The following is a 17,757-nucleotide window of genomic DNA, read 5'->3' on the forward strand; positions in this document are numbered from 1 at the left end:
TGGAACCTTGTTGCTATGAATCGTTGCTTAACTGTTAATCTATATTGTTGTTGAAGCATTTCTATTAGTTTAGTTCTTTCCCATTATTTGTTATTTTTTTATGTTTTCAAAAGTCTAGTTTTATTTTATTTTTTGTTTGAGTTCACATTTACCATGTTGAACCTTTTGTGTTTCATGAAAACCTGAGAAGGATCCATTTTCATCTGCCTCTCTTGTTACCTCTCTTTTTGACTCCTTGTCCTCTTTTGTCATCCTTTCTCCTTCCTCATGCCTTCTCGCAGTCCGGCGGGTACCTCCTCGCTTCTCCATTCTTCCAGAAAGTAAAGAAATAATGCCAGGTGGCAGTGTGAACATAACTTGCGTGGCAGTGGGGTCGCCCATGCCTTATGTCAAGTGGATGCTGAATGCTGAGGACTTGACACCAGACGACGAGATGCCAGTTGGCAGAAATGTTCTTGAACTGAGCAGTGTCCGTGAGTCAGCCAACTATACCTGCGTGGCCATGAGCAGCCTTGGCATCATTGAAGCCGTTGCACAAATCACCGTAAAATGTAAGAGATTAGTATTTGTGAAGTTCTATGGCATTCATCTAACATTTCGCTTAAAATCTCTTGTGTTGTTAGGTTACTAAAAAAACTATCTAGATCTTTGTTTTTTTGTTCAGACTTCTTAAGCAATCACAAATTAATATCTTCTCTCTTTTCTTCTGTGTTGCTACAACAGCTCTCCCCAAGCCTCCAGGTACCCCTGTGGTTACCGAAACCACAGCCACTAGTGTGACCATTACGTGGGACTCAGGAAACCCAGATCCAGTGACATACTACATCATACAGTATAGAGCCAGGTCCCCAGACAGCAAGTATGAAACGGTGGATAGCATCACCACTACACGTTACAGCATTGGTGGCCTCTACCCAAACACAGAGTATGAAATACGTGTCTCAGCGGTGAATTCAATTGGACAAGGTCCACCCAGTGAGCCAGTCGAAACTCGGACTGGTGAGCAAGCTCCCGCCAGTCCACCAAGAAACATTAAGGCCCAAATCCTTCCTCAAAATACCATGATGGTGCAGTGGGAGGAACCCGAGGAGCCTAATGGGCAGATCAAGGGATACCGAGTTTACTACACTATGGACGATTCGCAGCCCATGAGCCTCTGGCAGATCCATAATGTCCAGGACAGTCTCATCACCACCATTCAGAGCCTAGTTCCTCAAGGAACATACACAATCAAAGTCCTTGCATTCACATCTGTTGGTGATGGACCTTTTTCAGCCCCAATTCAGGTCAAAGTATTACAGGGTGGTAAGTATATGAATAATTACTAAGAATGTAATAGTGCTGTAGGAGCTGTTGGGACTGGATTCTCTTAATAAAATGGTTTAGAAGCCAACCTACTGGTCATCATGATTTTACCCTTGAAAATTTTTATTGTCTTGACTCTGAATTGTTGTAATATCCTCTGCTGTTGTGTCTAGTTCCAGGTCAACCATCCAAATTCCAAGTCGGTGCTGTGTCTGACACCAGCATTGAGCTGACCTGGGAACCTGCGTATGAGAAAGAAGGAATTATAAATTATGAACTTCGCTATAAGGAAGGCGATTCAGACACCCAGGTAAGTTTTCTGATTTTCTGTCACTACAAAAGCTCTAAAAGTTTATTTCAACAATTGTTTTTTTTAGTTCACCATTTTAAATTCTTATATTTTGATTGACAGATGACGAAAACATTTGGACCCACAAAATCATATGTTGTGGAAAGTCTCCGTCCCAATACAAAGTACCGCTTCTCCCTGGCGGCCATCTCTAACAAAGGCATTGGGGCGTTCACAAATGAAATTTCTGAGAGGACCTTGCAAGCCAGTATGTAGTCTTTTATTGATATTCTCTCCTGTTTTTGTTTCAGGTTTGCTAACAAAAGAAACTCCTCTTACAAAACTAAACTATGATCTTGTTTTCTTTATGGACCATAACAAAAAGAATTTTCATTTGTTAGTTCTTTTTCCTGCTCTTTTGACTGAAGCTTGCTAGTTTTTCTCTAATGTCAATGGCCTTCTAGCCTCTGAGTTACAGTATGTGTTTAACTTCAAACTTACTGAGGCTACTTATTTGTGGTTTAAAATGTCTGCTGGGAACATATGTATATTTTCATACATTTTACAGATGTATGAAATGTAATTTGACATTTTTTAAAACTCTGTTAGGCTTGTATTATTCTAATGAATGTTTACTTTATGGACTACTGCAGTTGAAGAGACTAAGGGGAAATTTTAAATAGCATTTTGTCCACATGAATTTTACTCAGAAACAAGGGACTTTTTAGACAGACTTTTTCTCAACACTTTAATTTCAAATGCTCAAACAAGATATTGGTTAACTTTAACCTACAGCTACACCCACACATCCCCCCACCCCCACACACACATATATATATATATATATTTGTGGTTTTAGCAAACTCCAAAATAATTGTTTACAAATGTTAAATAAAACATTAGAGGGGATGTGTTGTGTTTTTTGAAGTATATATTATGTTATATTATCTCATCACCTTGAGTGTTGCTTGGATTCTTTTATGCATGGTTGAGAAATCCTTGACTCTACCATGGCAGCCATTCAGGTTAGCTTCAACGCTTGCTCATACAGTGCGCTGCCTATTTACCCAAAGCTCCGCCTTGAAGTCTGAGTGGAGTCTCCAGCCAAGTTTCTGCTTCACAGAGCAGAAACTCCCCACTCAGTTTGAGATGCTGAAGGGGAAGTGTCAGGGATTAGGAGCTTCTTAAAGAGACAGAGGCCAATTTTAAAGCATTAAATTGCAAAGTCAAATTTCTTTTAAATTATGTTTGTTATATATAGAATTGGTAGAACAGCCAAAGTTAAAAATTACTTCATTGTGCTATAAATTGGCACTTTGTGCCTGGAAATATATAATACCTGTCTATAGCCCTCTGTTAATGAAAATGGCACTGATGACACACTTCTCTATTCAACAGCCCTTTATAATAAAATCAAATAAAGCATTAAGGTTGTTTTTTTTTTTTTTTTTTGCTGCTGTTGTCACCCTGTAATCCATTCAGAATGGGAAAAGGGAAAATGTTTCGTTCAAGTATGATTAACATTCCATGCAGTACTTCCCTCCTTTCTTTTTTATGGTACTTCAACCAATTCTTCCACCCTGAAACTCCATGTTAGTGATTTTTTTACACTTCAGTGCATTTAATTCGTCTGATCTTCGTCTTTTCATAGGGCTCTTCAAAAATTCTAAAGTTCCAGGTTGCAATAATCCTCTATCTCATTGGAAAAATAAAATTTAAAAACTTGGTTACTCAAAATGCCTCTCTAGTTCACATCCTTACTTTATTTGCCTTTTTTTTCTCACTTCTGTGCTTAGGAAGACGTAAATGTATGTGTACTCAGCCATGAAAAACACAAGTTGTTGTGGATGGATAATTTCAGTAGTTTTTTTTTAAATGTAGTAACGTTTTTTGATGTTTTCCTTTCCTTTGTAGACAGCAAGTGCACATCCCACATGACACAAAAAATGCTAGTTCTCCTGAAAAACCACCAAGGCTCTCGTTTGAACTGTACACATATTTGAGACTTAAATCTTGTTGGGGGAAAAAATAGAGCATTATTTATTCTAGCAATTTCGAGTTGAGACAAGTGATGTGACAATGGAGTAATGATGAATGTAATGACATTTAAAAAGACAAGTGTGTCTTCTGCGTATCATAGTCATAGATCTTTAATTATATTTTGAGTGGCAGGTGCTTCCATCAAAATAAAAAGAATTGGAGAATAGCTACTTATAGTCAAATAAAGTAGCAGAAAAGACAAAAGACAGCATTTTAAATTATGGATGCAAAATGAGGATACAAATTTAGACAAAGTTAACTTGGAAAGTTGATAGAAGATTCCTTTGACCTACATGTGTCAAACTCGAGGCACGGGGACTAATCTGGCCCATCAGAGCTTCTTATGTGGCCCTCTAGACTCCATTGGGACACTTAAATAGAGCAATTGTTTGCTTAAATATTATTTTATCAATCAAATTAAAGCAGCATTTATTTTTATGCAATCAAATTACATCAGTCCCTTGAGTTTTTTTGCAATGGCAAATTCACGCTAAATCAGCAGACCCTTACACGTTTTTGCGCTAATGCATAATCGTGAGTTTATTGCACACTTAAAATAATATTAAAGTGATGCTACCTCACACCTTCAGAGGGCAGTGTGTTTTACATCTACTTCACTTCTGGCCCACCTTTAATTGATGTCAAATGATAGTTTATCATTGATACAGCAAGTACCAAAAAGTCGGATTTATCATCTAGTGCAAATATTGCAAAAATGTCTTTCAAATATTTCTAAATTAGCTCCTCAAAATTATTGATTTCAATTGCAAAAAATTACAAAAACATTCAGAAAATCCTGGAGCAGCTGGTCAGTGTGAAAAGATGTTCAATATTATTTAATTTTAAGAAGTACCTTATTGAATGCAGACACAGCTATTCATTAATATTTTAACATGTTAATAGTTTTTACCAATACATTCTGGCACAACCAGCCCTTTAAGAATATTCATAAACTTGATGTGACCCAAAATGAAAATGAATTTAATACCCATGCTCTAACCAATGAATCATCGACACACTATGAACACTTGAATGAGAACAGTTTAATTTAATTTAATAAACAATAGTACAGTAATAAATCGTAATAAATGCTGTTGAAGTAATAAGGTATTTAATTAACTCCGCTGAGGTTTAAACAGTACGTTCGGCACACTATTTTTGTTTATTCACATATGGCAATGAACATGAAATGCCTTATTGCTAATTTTATTTCTATATTCAAGACAAATTGTAGTTTAATCAAAAGTATACCGGAAAAAATGTATTGTGTATGAATGGTTGCCTTGTTTAACTATACTGACAGTATTTTTGGTGTATTTTGGGAGAGTTAAATCAGAGTACCTTCAGCAGTGACATAGGAGAGCATTGGTGGTGGGAGCAGACTTCCTATAACACATTTTCTGTTTCTACCAGTGCAACTTGTTGGCTGTGCCTCGACATGTGAGCGTGGGGGCTTTGGAACAACCACTTCACAGTTCTTTTTGTTCCTGCACAGAAAGTGCAGTGTTACTGCCAAGAGCTCCACTTGCATGTGACACTCACTACTGCCCACTCGGGGTGCTGTTGAGCAGCTGTTTCTGAACTGATGAACTTTGACTCCTCTGCATGAAAAGCCACATATCTCCATCCCCATTTCTGTCTTGGCATTTCTTGAGTACAGTGTGCGTATCCCCATCTGTCATAGTGCGTGTTTGTGATATTCTTGCCTGTTTTTGCATTTGCAAACTGCAAGCAGTATTGAATACACCCCTCCTCCTTTTCCTCTTCCTTCGTCACCCTCTTCCAGTCTAGTCCTTCTCTTTGTCACATGTTAACTTGTGGATTGTAACTAAAACTGTTCTTGGAATGCCTTGACATCATTTTGTTCACTTAAATCCCTCTTCCTTTTTGGTTTGATTATTTATTTATCTATTTATTTATTGGTAAACAGAGCTATATCCATTTATTTAATTATCTATTCACTTGGGTCTTAATTTTGAAATACTATTTATTTGCTGTATCTCTATGTATCTTCTAGTTGCATTTTCTTGTATGAACACAAGTCCACCACAGGTTTTGAATAACTGCAACAAAAGCTAATGCATACTTACTTGAATGGGATATTGAGCAAACATGATGGAAGATAAGTCCAACTTTTTAAAATATAGGACTCTTCATTTTCGTTCTTTTTATTGTCCTGCACTCTTTGGTCTCCCTGAACAGTGGTGGCGCAGTTCGTCCACAGAAATAATAGAAAATGCAGATAAATGATCTTACCTCTATTTTCTATAGTTTGGTCATAACACTAAAACAAGCAGCCATGATTTTTTTTTTTTATCCATTCTATTGACATCATTTTATCCTGGACCTCAGAGATGTTTAATGACATGTTTTATGCCATTTTTCTGTACATTGAAGATTCATTGTAAAGTTGCTGCAGTCACTTACACCCATTGGTTGTTCAGCACCAAGTCAGAATATTCTAAAACAAAGTCGGGCAAATGCAATGTTTATTGTTAAAAATTACTTTCTTTTGGACGCTCAAAGGTAAGTCATTGTGTGGTTTAGAGATTCAGTGTGCCGTGTGTAGCCAGCTAAGATGGGGTTGATGTTTTTCCCAGATCCAAGATATAAAATAGAACAGAACTAACTTATGACCAGAGCTTTTTCATTCTCTACAGCTGTATTTTTCAGTTCATATTAACAGTTCTCAAAATGTCTCAAATACACCTCCTTTTAGAGAGAATAAAAGATTACTGTTATTGAACAATTTGAACAAGTTAGTTCTTCATTGTTGGTGCTCAGGAACTCTAGATGTCAGTTAATTTGCTTACATTTACCCTGAAAATATTGATACCTACTGAGTACAATCAATGGTACTTGTGCCACAGTTCAAGAAACCTTTGTTTTGTCATTTGGTAGTTTCACACTCACAAACATTTGAAAATAAGATTTTTCGCCAAAAGCCATCCTTCACATACACACGAAAGTAGCACTGAAACTTATCAAGTTCTACCTTTTAATAACTATGTTGCTTGATTGAAATAATAATAATAGTTGGTTATGAAACTTAATGACATCTAATGGAGTGATTGCTGGAATAAATCCCTGAGAACTAAAAACTTCTCAAGAACACAAAAACTATTTAAGATTTACACGTAAAGTAGTTATTCCTTCCCAAACATGTATAAGTTCCACTTTCAGACCTCCAACATCTGGCACACTGAATCACTATCCTACAAAGTTGAAAGACAGTCAGACAATATGACATTTCAGATGTATTTCTTCTATTTTCTATGCAGAAACTGTTTATAAAACATTGAAGGTTATGCTCAGTCCAAATAGCATTACCTGAGGCTTGTAATGGGAGCTTTGACGAGCAAAAGATTCATAATAATTCTGGAATTTGTCTGCACTCTTAACTACTTCAATGTGGCTGATACCAAATAATTTTCACTTTTCAAAATTGTAGCAGGTTTTAATATATGCAAGACGTTCTCTCTTACAATGGCTCCCATTCAGAAGCAAGACCTCACTTGGTATGCTACCATTGCCAGACCAGGTTGAAACCAGTTTATGAGACAGTTCAGACATGGTAAAAAGAGGGTCCACAACCAGAAACCTTGGAGGGTAATTTTTCCAGCTGTTGCCAGTTTTAAAACATGCTGAGAAGACTTGAGATAGACCCTGGAGTGGTTGTTGAGGGGCTGCAGGGCTCCCGAATGGCAGATAAGAATCCCATTTCATAGAGTCAGAATTAATTTCATGCTCTGCGATGAGCTCTGAGCCAAGGCCTTGGATTGTCAGGCTTTGTTACACATTTAGATTATACCTAGACCCTGCCAGTAGCCAGTCAAAAGCCTTCTCTAAAATTAAAGTGGCAGATTCTAAATCCTCTGTATTTTACCAAACAAGCAGTTTATTCCCCCCACTTACTGTAATTGCAGAAGGTTTTTAGATGTATTGGAATATCTGTGTGAGCCACACCATGGCCATTTGGCATCTCTGGGATTAATTCCGTAATGATCTACAAGAACGAACATTATGTCATTTGAGGTTTCTGACAGAGTCCATATACAGTACAAAGATGGTACTTAGACTGTGTTAGAAATAGCATTTGCAATTTGTGTTAATACTTCACATTAATATTGAGTTATAACCATTGTAGTTTTTTGTTAAGAATATTCAATATCTTCTAAATTTCTTTCACTTTGAATTTGAAAGTTGTAGTGAAAAAACCTCCCACATCATATTTGAAAGTCGAAGTGGAGGAAGTAATTGCAGACAAGACCAGTTTGTCTTGTCTTGATAACTTCAAATGAAAGTTTTGAAGCACTTCAAGTGAAGCGTTATCCAAAATACTTATTTTGTGGTTGCATACTTCTAGTATCTTTAATCCTGCCACTGGCCTCCATGGAATATTAAGGATGTGCCCAATCCAGTCTTAAATTGTTATCAAGCATAAAGATGCCTGTGCACTGAGATAACCTCCACCCTGTCAGAATTATAAACCTTTTCTTTGCCACAAAGAATGAGAACGGAGCAATCATTCTTGACGGGGGAGAGTTTGCAAATACAATACGGGCAAAGGAAAGAAGCTGAATGGCTCAAAATCCAGTAAGACCTTAAGTAAATAAGCCCATTGGACACAGAAAAGGGTTTGAAAACTAAGGCTGTGGCCCTGTGTTATTTTTGTGTACTGGAACAGTGTCTTTCTTACCAAGGAAAATGTTTTTCTATTTGTTTTTTTTTTTTATAAAACTCTTAGTTTTTTGTTTTCAATTTTAAATCTGTTTCTTCTAAAGTGACATTATGCTCACAACATTTTATTAAAGTTTTATAAATTCCATTATATGAGCTTTTTATGTTGTTGATGACATTGTCTTGTGTCTTGGCACTGTTAAAATGGCTGCAGGCTTCTCAGAGACACTTAGACATAGGGCTATGAAATGGGATTTATTTGAGGAAATTGCCAACAAGGAAGGATGTTTCTGTGCTTGGCCAAGTTCACAAGCGTAGAAAATCTTGATAATGAGTTTTCCCCACTGGCTTTCCCTTCTCTCAGTGTTGTGGACCCTCTGGCCCAACAATGCAGTATTAAACAGCACTGGCTACAGCAGAGAGCCAACTCTCTCCCTCTTGCTCTCCCCAAAGCGGGTCCAAATCAACTATCAGTGGATACAAATAGCTGTTTACTGTAACTGTAACAAGACTTGATCATAAAATTGATAACATTCTCAGGATGGGAAAGGGTTGCTTCTCCCTGACTCTAGAGTAAGCACACTCTGGAGTCAGGTGCTGTTGGTAAGAAAGTCTTGAAAGTTTTTCTTATTTTATTTTGGGAGTCAGGTACGTATGATGCAGACAATGCTTGCGATTTACTTTTGTTTGTCTGTCCATGGTATACTGTTTTTTTTTGTTCTTATGCGCATCTGGTTTTATTTTCCTTTGTTGATGTTTACTCACACCTTGTATTTTTAGAAAGTATTTGTTGTGAATCTTTTGAGTCACTTTGGTTCGAACTAATTTCACGTTAAACTCCTTGATTTTATAACTTATTTCTTTATTGTCCTTTATTTTTGGATGAAAACATATTTATTTCCTCATTTACTTTTTTTATTTAAACTTTTGTGTGGTATGTCCTTGTCTCTAATCATATTTAATTTAGCTTTTATTGCTTTGCTGTCAGAAAATGTAATAATGAACTAGATTTGCTACATCAAGGTGGAAAGAATTGCACAAAGAATAAGATACAAGGGGTAAAATAAATATTATTTGGTCAGGAAAAACAAAAATGTTAAGAATTTTAAAAGAGGGCATTTTTTTATTTAACATGTTCTCCAAAAGCACTTCAGACACAAAGGTTTACCATGAAATTATGTGTGATCAATTGGAATGATTCAAACTTTCATTTTAAACTACTTATATTTTTGTCTAACAATCACAAAAATAAAGTGAACTTCTGAGTTCTTGTTTAAAATAGTGCTAGTCATCCTAAAGACTCTAAATTATTAAATCTGTCATGACTTTTTAGCTGGTAGACTTTTTAGATTTGAAAAAGTACCAAACAATTGACCTATATTTCATAAAATATCATATATCTGTTAACATATATCTCCACCAAAACCAGTAAGCATAGCTGTCTTGATTCATTATTATGTTTCCATATGGTGGTGTGCATTTTTACCTTTTAATTTGGCATCTCCTTGGTACCTGTTTTTATTTTCAAATATTTGTGTTTTGTGTTGATCAGTTTCATTTTAATTATTCCTGTTGTTTTTAATTTGAGTTTAAAATTTTCCTTTTTTCATTTTCTTTATCTCTACCATCTTTTTATTTTTTCGTTTTTCACCCTTCTGCCTTCCCCATCCTCCTCGTCCTCTACCGCCCCGTACCTCCCTTCCTTCCTGTCCTTTCCACCTCACCAGAACCCTCAGCTCCCCCTCAAGAAATTAAGTGCAGCACTACCAGCTCCACCAGCCTTTTGGTAAGTTGGCGCCCCCCACCTTTGAAGAGTCAGAATGGTGATCTGACGGGGTATAGGGTGCGCTACCAAGCGGTGGGCCCTTCAGAAGGGGCCAGCGACGACACAGACCCCATGGAGGAGCTGCCAGTGCCTGCAACCGAAGAGCGGGTGTTGCTGCAGAGACTGGAGAAGTGGACCCAATACCAAATCACAGTGTCCGCCTCAACTGAGATTGGGCCTGGCCCTGAGAGTGAGCCCCTAATCTGTCGGACAGATGAAGATGGTACGTGAGTCTCTTATGTGGAGACTTGGCCTTATCAAGAGACAGAACTTTTCTCTGTTAGCTTAAAATAAGGTTAAACTGCTTTGGCCTCTAACTTGAAGTCACAAGAGTAGGGGTTAAATACACTACTATGTTCCATTTGTACTCAAGAATCTGAATTTTCACATCAGGGAAATGAACTGGGACGTTCAGGGGTTGTTGAGTACTTTAAGTCTTAAAGTAAAGCTTAAAATTGTTTACTTTAAGAATTTTTAAATTAAAATTGGTTTGCACATAGAAGAGTGGTTCCTCACCAACCTAAACCTCAAAATCCAGTTTGAGTGTTGTGTAGAAAAATTAAAAAATAAAATAAAAACAGTAAAAGTTGAATGAATATGCTGCGTCTTTGCAACTCCAAATGTTCTTCATTTAGCATACTCCTAGACCTTCTTTTGACAATAATTTATAAATAACTACTGTTATACACAGACACATCTACCTAATGTCCACCTACCAGACATGGAAAAACTCAGCCTGATTATTTTTTCTACAAGTCTGCCTAACCTGTATGTAGGTTAGGTGACAATGTTATTGGTATTATATTATTAAGCTAACAAACTTAAGTATTTATGTTGTGATACTGTAAAATTTAGCAATCTATGATGCAAGATTATATGTTTATGGCCATGGCAGATTATAGGTTGGTGGTTAAAAAAGCATAAACATAGAATAAAAACCTTGGGACTGGAAAATTATAAACAATGTTTAGTAAGTACACCAGCAACGATCTTGAATATGCCACTCAGGCTGCTGAAACAAACTGTTTTTGGTGTGTTAATCCATCCGTTTAACTGGAAAAACATACCCGCTTCACTGTCTCCGGAAAGAAAGGGCAGCTACTGTGCACCTGAATTGATTTTTGATTCTGTTCACTTCCTATCATTTGATACACTTTTATTATTTCCCTGCTCCCTGAAGACCTGCCTTTCGCAATTTGACACCACAACGTGGTTACATGGAATGGAAACAAGCATTTAAAGAAGCTAAAAATAAATTAATCTGACGAAAGAAGAAAAACATGGTAGGATTTTGTTGATCCATTGATCTTACCACAGCACCTGTGACATAGATTCACCTGAATTTGCTTCTACTCTACGTAAACCATTTTATATCTGTCATGTTGATATTTTCTGCGTTTGTCTGACATACGTGTTTTTAAATACCACTATTATTCTGGCAGTTATTAAAAGGCAAATCAAAACTATTTTTGGTGCTGCTTTAATAATGACATTTAACAAGTGTCAGTTAAAGAAATGAGAACTCTGGTTATGACGGAACCAAAATAGAGGATGGAGTTGGGTTGTGATTTAGAGAATGAAGAAGCGCAAAAGCGTTTGTGGAGAAGCAAGTGGAAGCAGTTTAAGAGGAGGGGTTTTATGCATGGCACATTCATCTCAGAAAATGATATTCCCTGCCACCTGAAGTGGCCTGGATTCAAGGCCTGCCAAAAAGGTCGGTCATTATGAATAAGTGGCAAGGCTTTCCGCCACAAAGAGACATATTGAAAGGGTGGAGGTGACAGGAGTAAGTCGTGAAGGTATATTTGGGATATATGCTGTATTTTCAGTGTCATTTGTTGGATCTATATTGTTTTGAAATGTGTCTGTAATATTAGTATTTTGGATTTATTTTTTGTTTGTTTTATAGTTGTGCAAAACATTTGTCAAAGAAAATAGTGCATGTTTATATTCTGATTTTTGTGTTTAAACTGCTTCTTATTTCTAGTTCCTGGAGCTGCACCAAGGAGGGTTGAGGTGGAGGTTCTCAACTCCACAGCTCTGAAAGTGATGTGGCGTTCTGTGACACCTGGAAAGCAAAATGGTCAAATTCGTGGCTACCAAGTTCACTATGTACGTGTTGAAAATGGCGAGTCACGGGGCCTGCCCCTCATCAAGGATGTCATGCTTGCTGATGCCCAGGTATAACCAGTAATACATTGTTTTCTCTTTAAAATGTAAATTCCCTCAAAGTATATGTACAATTAGAGATAAAATTGGAAATCAGCTGAGAGAAACTGGCCAAATTTTACCTGAATGGATATATTGTAAATAACTACTATTTACGATTAATTTATTAATATGCATTGTATATTTACTAATGCATATTTACCACACCAAAATGTGAACACCCAGTACTACATTGTCATTTGTTTTACATTTATTTGATATTGGTACCATATTGTTTTACAAGGAATTGTCACACACACACCTGGCATTAGATTCTTTCCTCTGACTTTTAAGTGATTAATTATAACCATAAGAAGGTAGGCTAGAAAGACATTTTTAAATTAAATGTTGTGAAAGAAATCAGAATTGGATAAAATACCTGATAAAAATCTATGCAGAAATTAGAAATCACCCAACAAACTTTGATCAGTGCATCTATTCTTATAAACAGTTTTGGCTTTATAAATGTCACTGGAGTGTGTGGAGCGATATTGGGGATGTTTACCTCTTGGATTACATTTCATGCTGCTGTAATATATTATTTTTCGCCTCAACCCACAACAAGAGCAGTAATCAAATCTTCCCTTATCTTTTCCTACTTTTCTATTCTCAGGGAATAAATGTACTATTTCTATTAGGAATAAATGCTCTGCAGCAATAGTGGAAATAAAAAAATTGCATGTACTTGCTTCAAGAAACCAAAGAAAATTTTGATTTTGTTTTTAAAAAATTTAATCAACAAACATTTATTCCTTTTGCAAATCCTTTGACACGGTTGTAGAGGAATACTGGTAAATCGTGTCTCCTATGCCCAGTTGTAATCATCTAGATACTGTTGACACTGCATCCTGAAAGTCATGACATAATGATGGGAAAATATTGTATGCAGCTCCACTTAGAAACAGATTCAATTGAAACTATTGATCACACTTTATAAAAAAAAGAATGGGCAGCTCAATCCAAATAACACTAGCATCACATTAAATTGTTGATTTCTTGAGCTCTGGTAACCTAAATTACATGGTCTTCAACTACGCATATGCTAAATCAGAAATGAGGGGATTTCTGTCTATGGAATACAAAAACCATTCTTATGTTTCTATTTAATTCAGTTAACTGTAACATACTCTCAGACCTGTACCACTTGGCTTGTTTCGGTTGTCTCCTTTGAGCTTCAAGGAGTGCTTCTTTCTTCTGACCTCCCAAAACTAGTGACCTATTTCTGCTGCCTGCCCATCCTAAACCTCTAAAGCCTCAATCTCTCACAATCCTATTTCCCCCACTTTAGTTTTCGTCTTTCCTTAAAAAAAAAAAATGCTCTTTTTCTCTCTCTCCTGCACACTCTTCACTTTGGCGGGGGGGGTTAGTGGGAAACGGACGATACGGCTGAATATGTGAGTACAAAGTTTTGCCTGAGTGCTTTGTGTTCATGAAACAGTGGCTATTGCATCAACCATGGTGAGGTCCACAATATGCACAAGCCCAACCCTCTTATGTTATTTTGCTAACTGGAAACAATGAGAGGCTTACAAGTTTCACATCAGCTGCCCAATCAGACCTCTTCCAGATTATCCTTATATGTCTCTTACAAAAAACAGACAAACTTCCATTAAGAGTTACCCGTCACTATACGCTGGCTGATGCAATATCCACTAGAAAATCTCCTCAGAATGCTAATGCTGCTTGTATCTTGCTGTGTGCAAAAACAGTTGTTTCTTTTGATTTTTTCTTTTCTTTCTTTTTTTTTGCGCGTGTGTGTATTAAATTTGTTAGAATTTGTAGTTTGTGATGTGGTGACTTTGTGTTGCTTTGTATTATTGTGTCACTTTAAGATTCATAAAATGGTGATCAGTCTCCTAAATGCCTGTTCTTGGTTCCTACTGCAAATTCTTATCATGCGGTGTATTAAAGAGTTGTTATTCCTTGAACCCTTACATATTTGTCACATTACAAATACAAGCAGCCTAGAGGCCCATTATATCTGTAGAGAACCTATGAAGATATACAGCTCAGGTGAGACACTTTGTCAACAAGACAATTATTAGTGGTACATTTAACACATCCGGTCCTAAAGAAAGACTAGTAAAAAAAAAAAGGTCATTCTTATATAAGCATGAGGATTAAATGGAAACATGTAAGCAGATTTTTTTTTCCCACTAAGACAAGCTAAATGTTTTGCATCTACACTTAGAAACATGGTAGTGGGAAGCATTATGCTGTGGGGTATTGCCTTTCTTCAGGAAAGCTGGTTATAGTTAATTTGAAAATAGGTGAAGAGAACTTTGATTTGCACTTTAAAATCTCAGTAAATTAAACAGAAACATAACAAAATGTGGAAAATTACTTTTGGAAAACGCTGTAGACCTACTACAGATGGATTGCCACATTCGATAAATTTCACCCTAATTAAACAAAAAGTAGCTGCAGTACAGAAAAATACTATAACGTATAAAAAGTTCTTATAGCTTATTTACCATTATTGACTTATCCCATCCTCCCTGCCAACCAGCCTGTTAAAAACCTCATTCTGCATTCGTTGAAAACCTTCTCCCTTGAAAGATTCATTAGAATTGATCGGAAGCTTCTCTTTGAAGAAGACTCAAGGAACCGTAATGGCATAGGTAAAAACTGCCAGTGAAAGGCCAGGATGTATTCAGTGGGCATTTATCAAAGTTAAGTTGTTGATCGGAAAATTGCTGAAGGAATAGAAGAGAGAACTACTTTGCATTTACATACATAATGTCTCTTCTCCACCTCCGTGGCTCTGAGGGTTTGCGTAATGGTTTCCCATTACACAGAGCGAATCGTTGCATATAATGCATGCATCCTCGTGAAAATTAATAAAGAGAACCAGGAGATGCTTGGATTAACATTCAGCACAAGGTGCTTTGAGCTCTACAAAGTGGGGTCAGATCATGAAAAATTCAGAAGAGGTTTTGACATTTTCCTTTTTCCTGTCTATCCCGTGTTCCCCTTAGGAAATGGTCATCGGAGGACTCAAGCCAGACACCACTTACTCCGTCACGGTAGCAGCATACACCACCAAGGGGGATGGAGCACGGAGTAAACCCAAAGTGGTGGTGACCAAAGGGGCAGGTCAGTACGGAAATAAAATTCATAAATTCAGCCTGTGACTAAAGGCTGTTGTCAGAAAGAGATTTTTGATCAATTTAAGCTACCTCTTAATTTAGTTGTTTTTGTTTTCTTTAACCAAAGCTCATAAAAAATTCTGATTTAGAGCCAAAATCAGACACATTTTTTAACTATTTGGAGCACTGGGAAAAAACAGACACATTGTGACATTTGAGGGACTTGATTATGTGTCTTTATGAAGGATACGTCATTTTATGAGCTTTAGCTTTAAATTTCTAAAGCTCTAGCTTTAGAAATACATGTGTCTGAGTCAATAGTCCTTTCAATGGCTGTGTTTCATCAGACGCTGACTTGTATTAGTATTTCTTTTATAATTTCAGTCAAGCTCAGAAGACTGTCGGCAAATTTTTAGGAGATCAAGGGCATCGTTTAAGATACTTTGAGATTTCTTCAGACAGATTATGACAGCATGAAAACCCCACTTGGGTCTTTGGTTTCTGCCGTATGAATAAAACATGCAAGGCAAATCTATTAGCGCTACAAAACCTTGTATTCTTAATTTGTCCCCTTGTAACCACTGGTGTGCACAGTTTGTATAAACCACATGTGTTCATTCAGCTAGCATAAACGTAATCTAAATTGTGAAGCTGTATTTTAATCTGGTTTAAGACTGAGGTTGTAGAAGATGCAACCTTATATTGGTGCAACTTAGTACATGCTACACATGTAGGCATATAGATGTACAAACAACATAAGCACACGGACCTCATCCAGGCCTATTTCTTAGTAAGACATTGGACCACTAAATACGTAGATCCCTCTCCTAAAAGCTGAAAAAGGATCTTGTTTGAGGATGCTCAATCCTATTTTTTCCATGGTTTTCTGGTCCTTTTTCTGAGAACAATTTTACTCTTTTTTCATAATTATTATTGATGTTTAAGGAAATTATTTTTTATTATAAGAAAAGATAAATGTGAAGAAATAGGGAATGTGAGGAACAGAGAGAATTTTTTTTCTTTTTGGAAAAAAAAACTGGTTTTGGCTTATCATGTTTTAAGAGATGTTACCTAGTAAATATTAGTGATCCCTCATTAGAACATTGTAAAATAATTACAGAAATTATTTTGAATATTTTTCCTTTTTCAAGCAATAACGGACCTAAATTTATTCACACTTATAGGGATTTTAGTGCTGTACCAAGATAAAATTTAACAATATCAAGAAATATACTGATTAGACGTAGCATAAGAATTTACCAGATCTCAGTCCAACTTGGGGGATGTGCTTCATGGTCCGGTTCTGATGCTCATAGGTCCGTTGATTGTGCTTTTATTGGCAGGAAGTGGTCATCATTTTTACATTATGACTGATCTGTGTCTGTGCACTCCAATATGAAATAAACTGTGATGAACTGTGTAGTCTGACACCTTACTATAATAATCAGACTTAGTGTTCTTAGCCATTTCACTACATTAGCTCATCTGTTCAATCAGACTACACAGGCCAGACTTTGCTTTCCTTGCCCATAGCCCTGTCACCTGTTCAGAACTGTTTCTTCTTTGGATCCCTTTTGAATAGAAGCCGACCACTGCTGGCACAACAAAACAAGCGGTTTTGGCACTTGCCAAGCACCCTCAAATAATTCCTGCTTTTTACCCACCTCAACTTTGAGAACAAAATGTTCACTTGGTGCCTAATACATTCCACCCACCAACAGGTGCCATGTTGAAGAGATAATCAGTTTTATTCCCTTCACCTGTCATAACTTTGGGCTTGATCAGTGGATGAGACAATTATGTAGTTAAAATTAACCTCTGGGAATTAAATTCCTAGCTGTAAAATTTTAACCAGAAAAAGGAATTTTAAATAACACGTCCAAACCCGTCTCTTCACTGTCATAAAGAGTCAGTTCTTCAATATGTGATGTAAATGTATGAGGTAGTTTATGACCTATTGTACAGCTGTGTAATTTTGAATCACACAAGCGTCTGTACAAGTTATGAAATACCTGTTCAGTTTTTTCTTTTTTCTAAAAAAATTCCCATAAACCCATGCATTTATGGAACACAAATGCCTCTAGGAGTGATGATGTCAAAGCCATTTCCTTTCTTTTGGAGACATAAAGGCCTGAAAGGCTACATCAAGATGGAACATCATGAAAAAGAGAGCAGGTTTTTGTGTTGCTAAAAACTCGATTCACATCAGTGGCCATGTCTTTTCATCCTCCAGAACTGGCAACAATAATATTGTATATGTGAACAAATCTTAATAAAAATCTATCTATGAGATTTTAATTTGAAACAACATGATGTCATGT

At 36.6% G+C, this 17,757-nt stretch overlaps 1 protein-coding gene across 15 annotated transcripts in view; it reads left to right on the forward strand.

Annotated features, from left to right (window-relative positions):
• Positions 1-17,757, forward strand: part of LOC102237776 (receptor-type tyrosine-protein phosphatase S-like) — a 247,605-nt gene that overhangs the window by 173,945 nt on the left and 55,903 nt on the right. For 9 of the 15 annotated variants that reach the window (XM_023339507.1, XM_023339510.1, XM_023339509.1 and 6 more), the window contains 8 exons: positions 282-551; positions 724-1,305; positions 1,479-1,615; positions 1,718-1,862; positions 10,042-10,362; positions 12,127-12,320; positions 13,715-13,741; positions 15,326-15,443. In XM_023339507.1, the coding sequence (XP_023195275.1) occupies positions 282-551; positions 724-1,305; positions 1,479-1,615; positions 1,718-1,862; positions 10,042-10,362; positions 12,127-12,320; positions 13,715-13,741; positions 15,326-15,443 (1,794 nt within the window). The remainder of the gene's footprint in view (positions 1-281; positions 552-723; positions 1,306-1,478; positions 1,616-1,717; positions 1,863-10,041; positions 10,363-12,126; positions 12,321-13,714; positions 13,742-15,325; positions 15,444-17,757) is intronic. The other 6 variants (XM_023339518.1, XM_023339519.1, XM_023339520.1 and 3 more) reach the window with 2 other exon arrangements.

This window comes from Xiphophorus maculatus, chromosome 9, assembly GCF_002775205.1.
Source record: "Xiphophorus maculatus strain JP 163 A chromosome 9, X_maculatus-5.0-male, whole genome shotgun sequence".
NCBI lineage: Eukaryota > Metazoa > Chordata > Actinopteri > Cyprinodontiformes > Poeciliidae > Xiphophorus > Xiphophorus maculatus.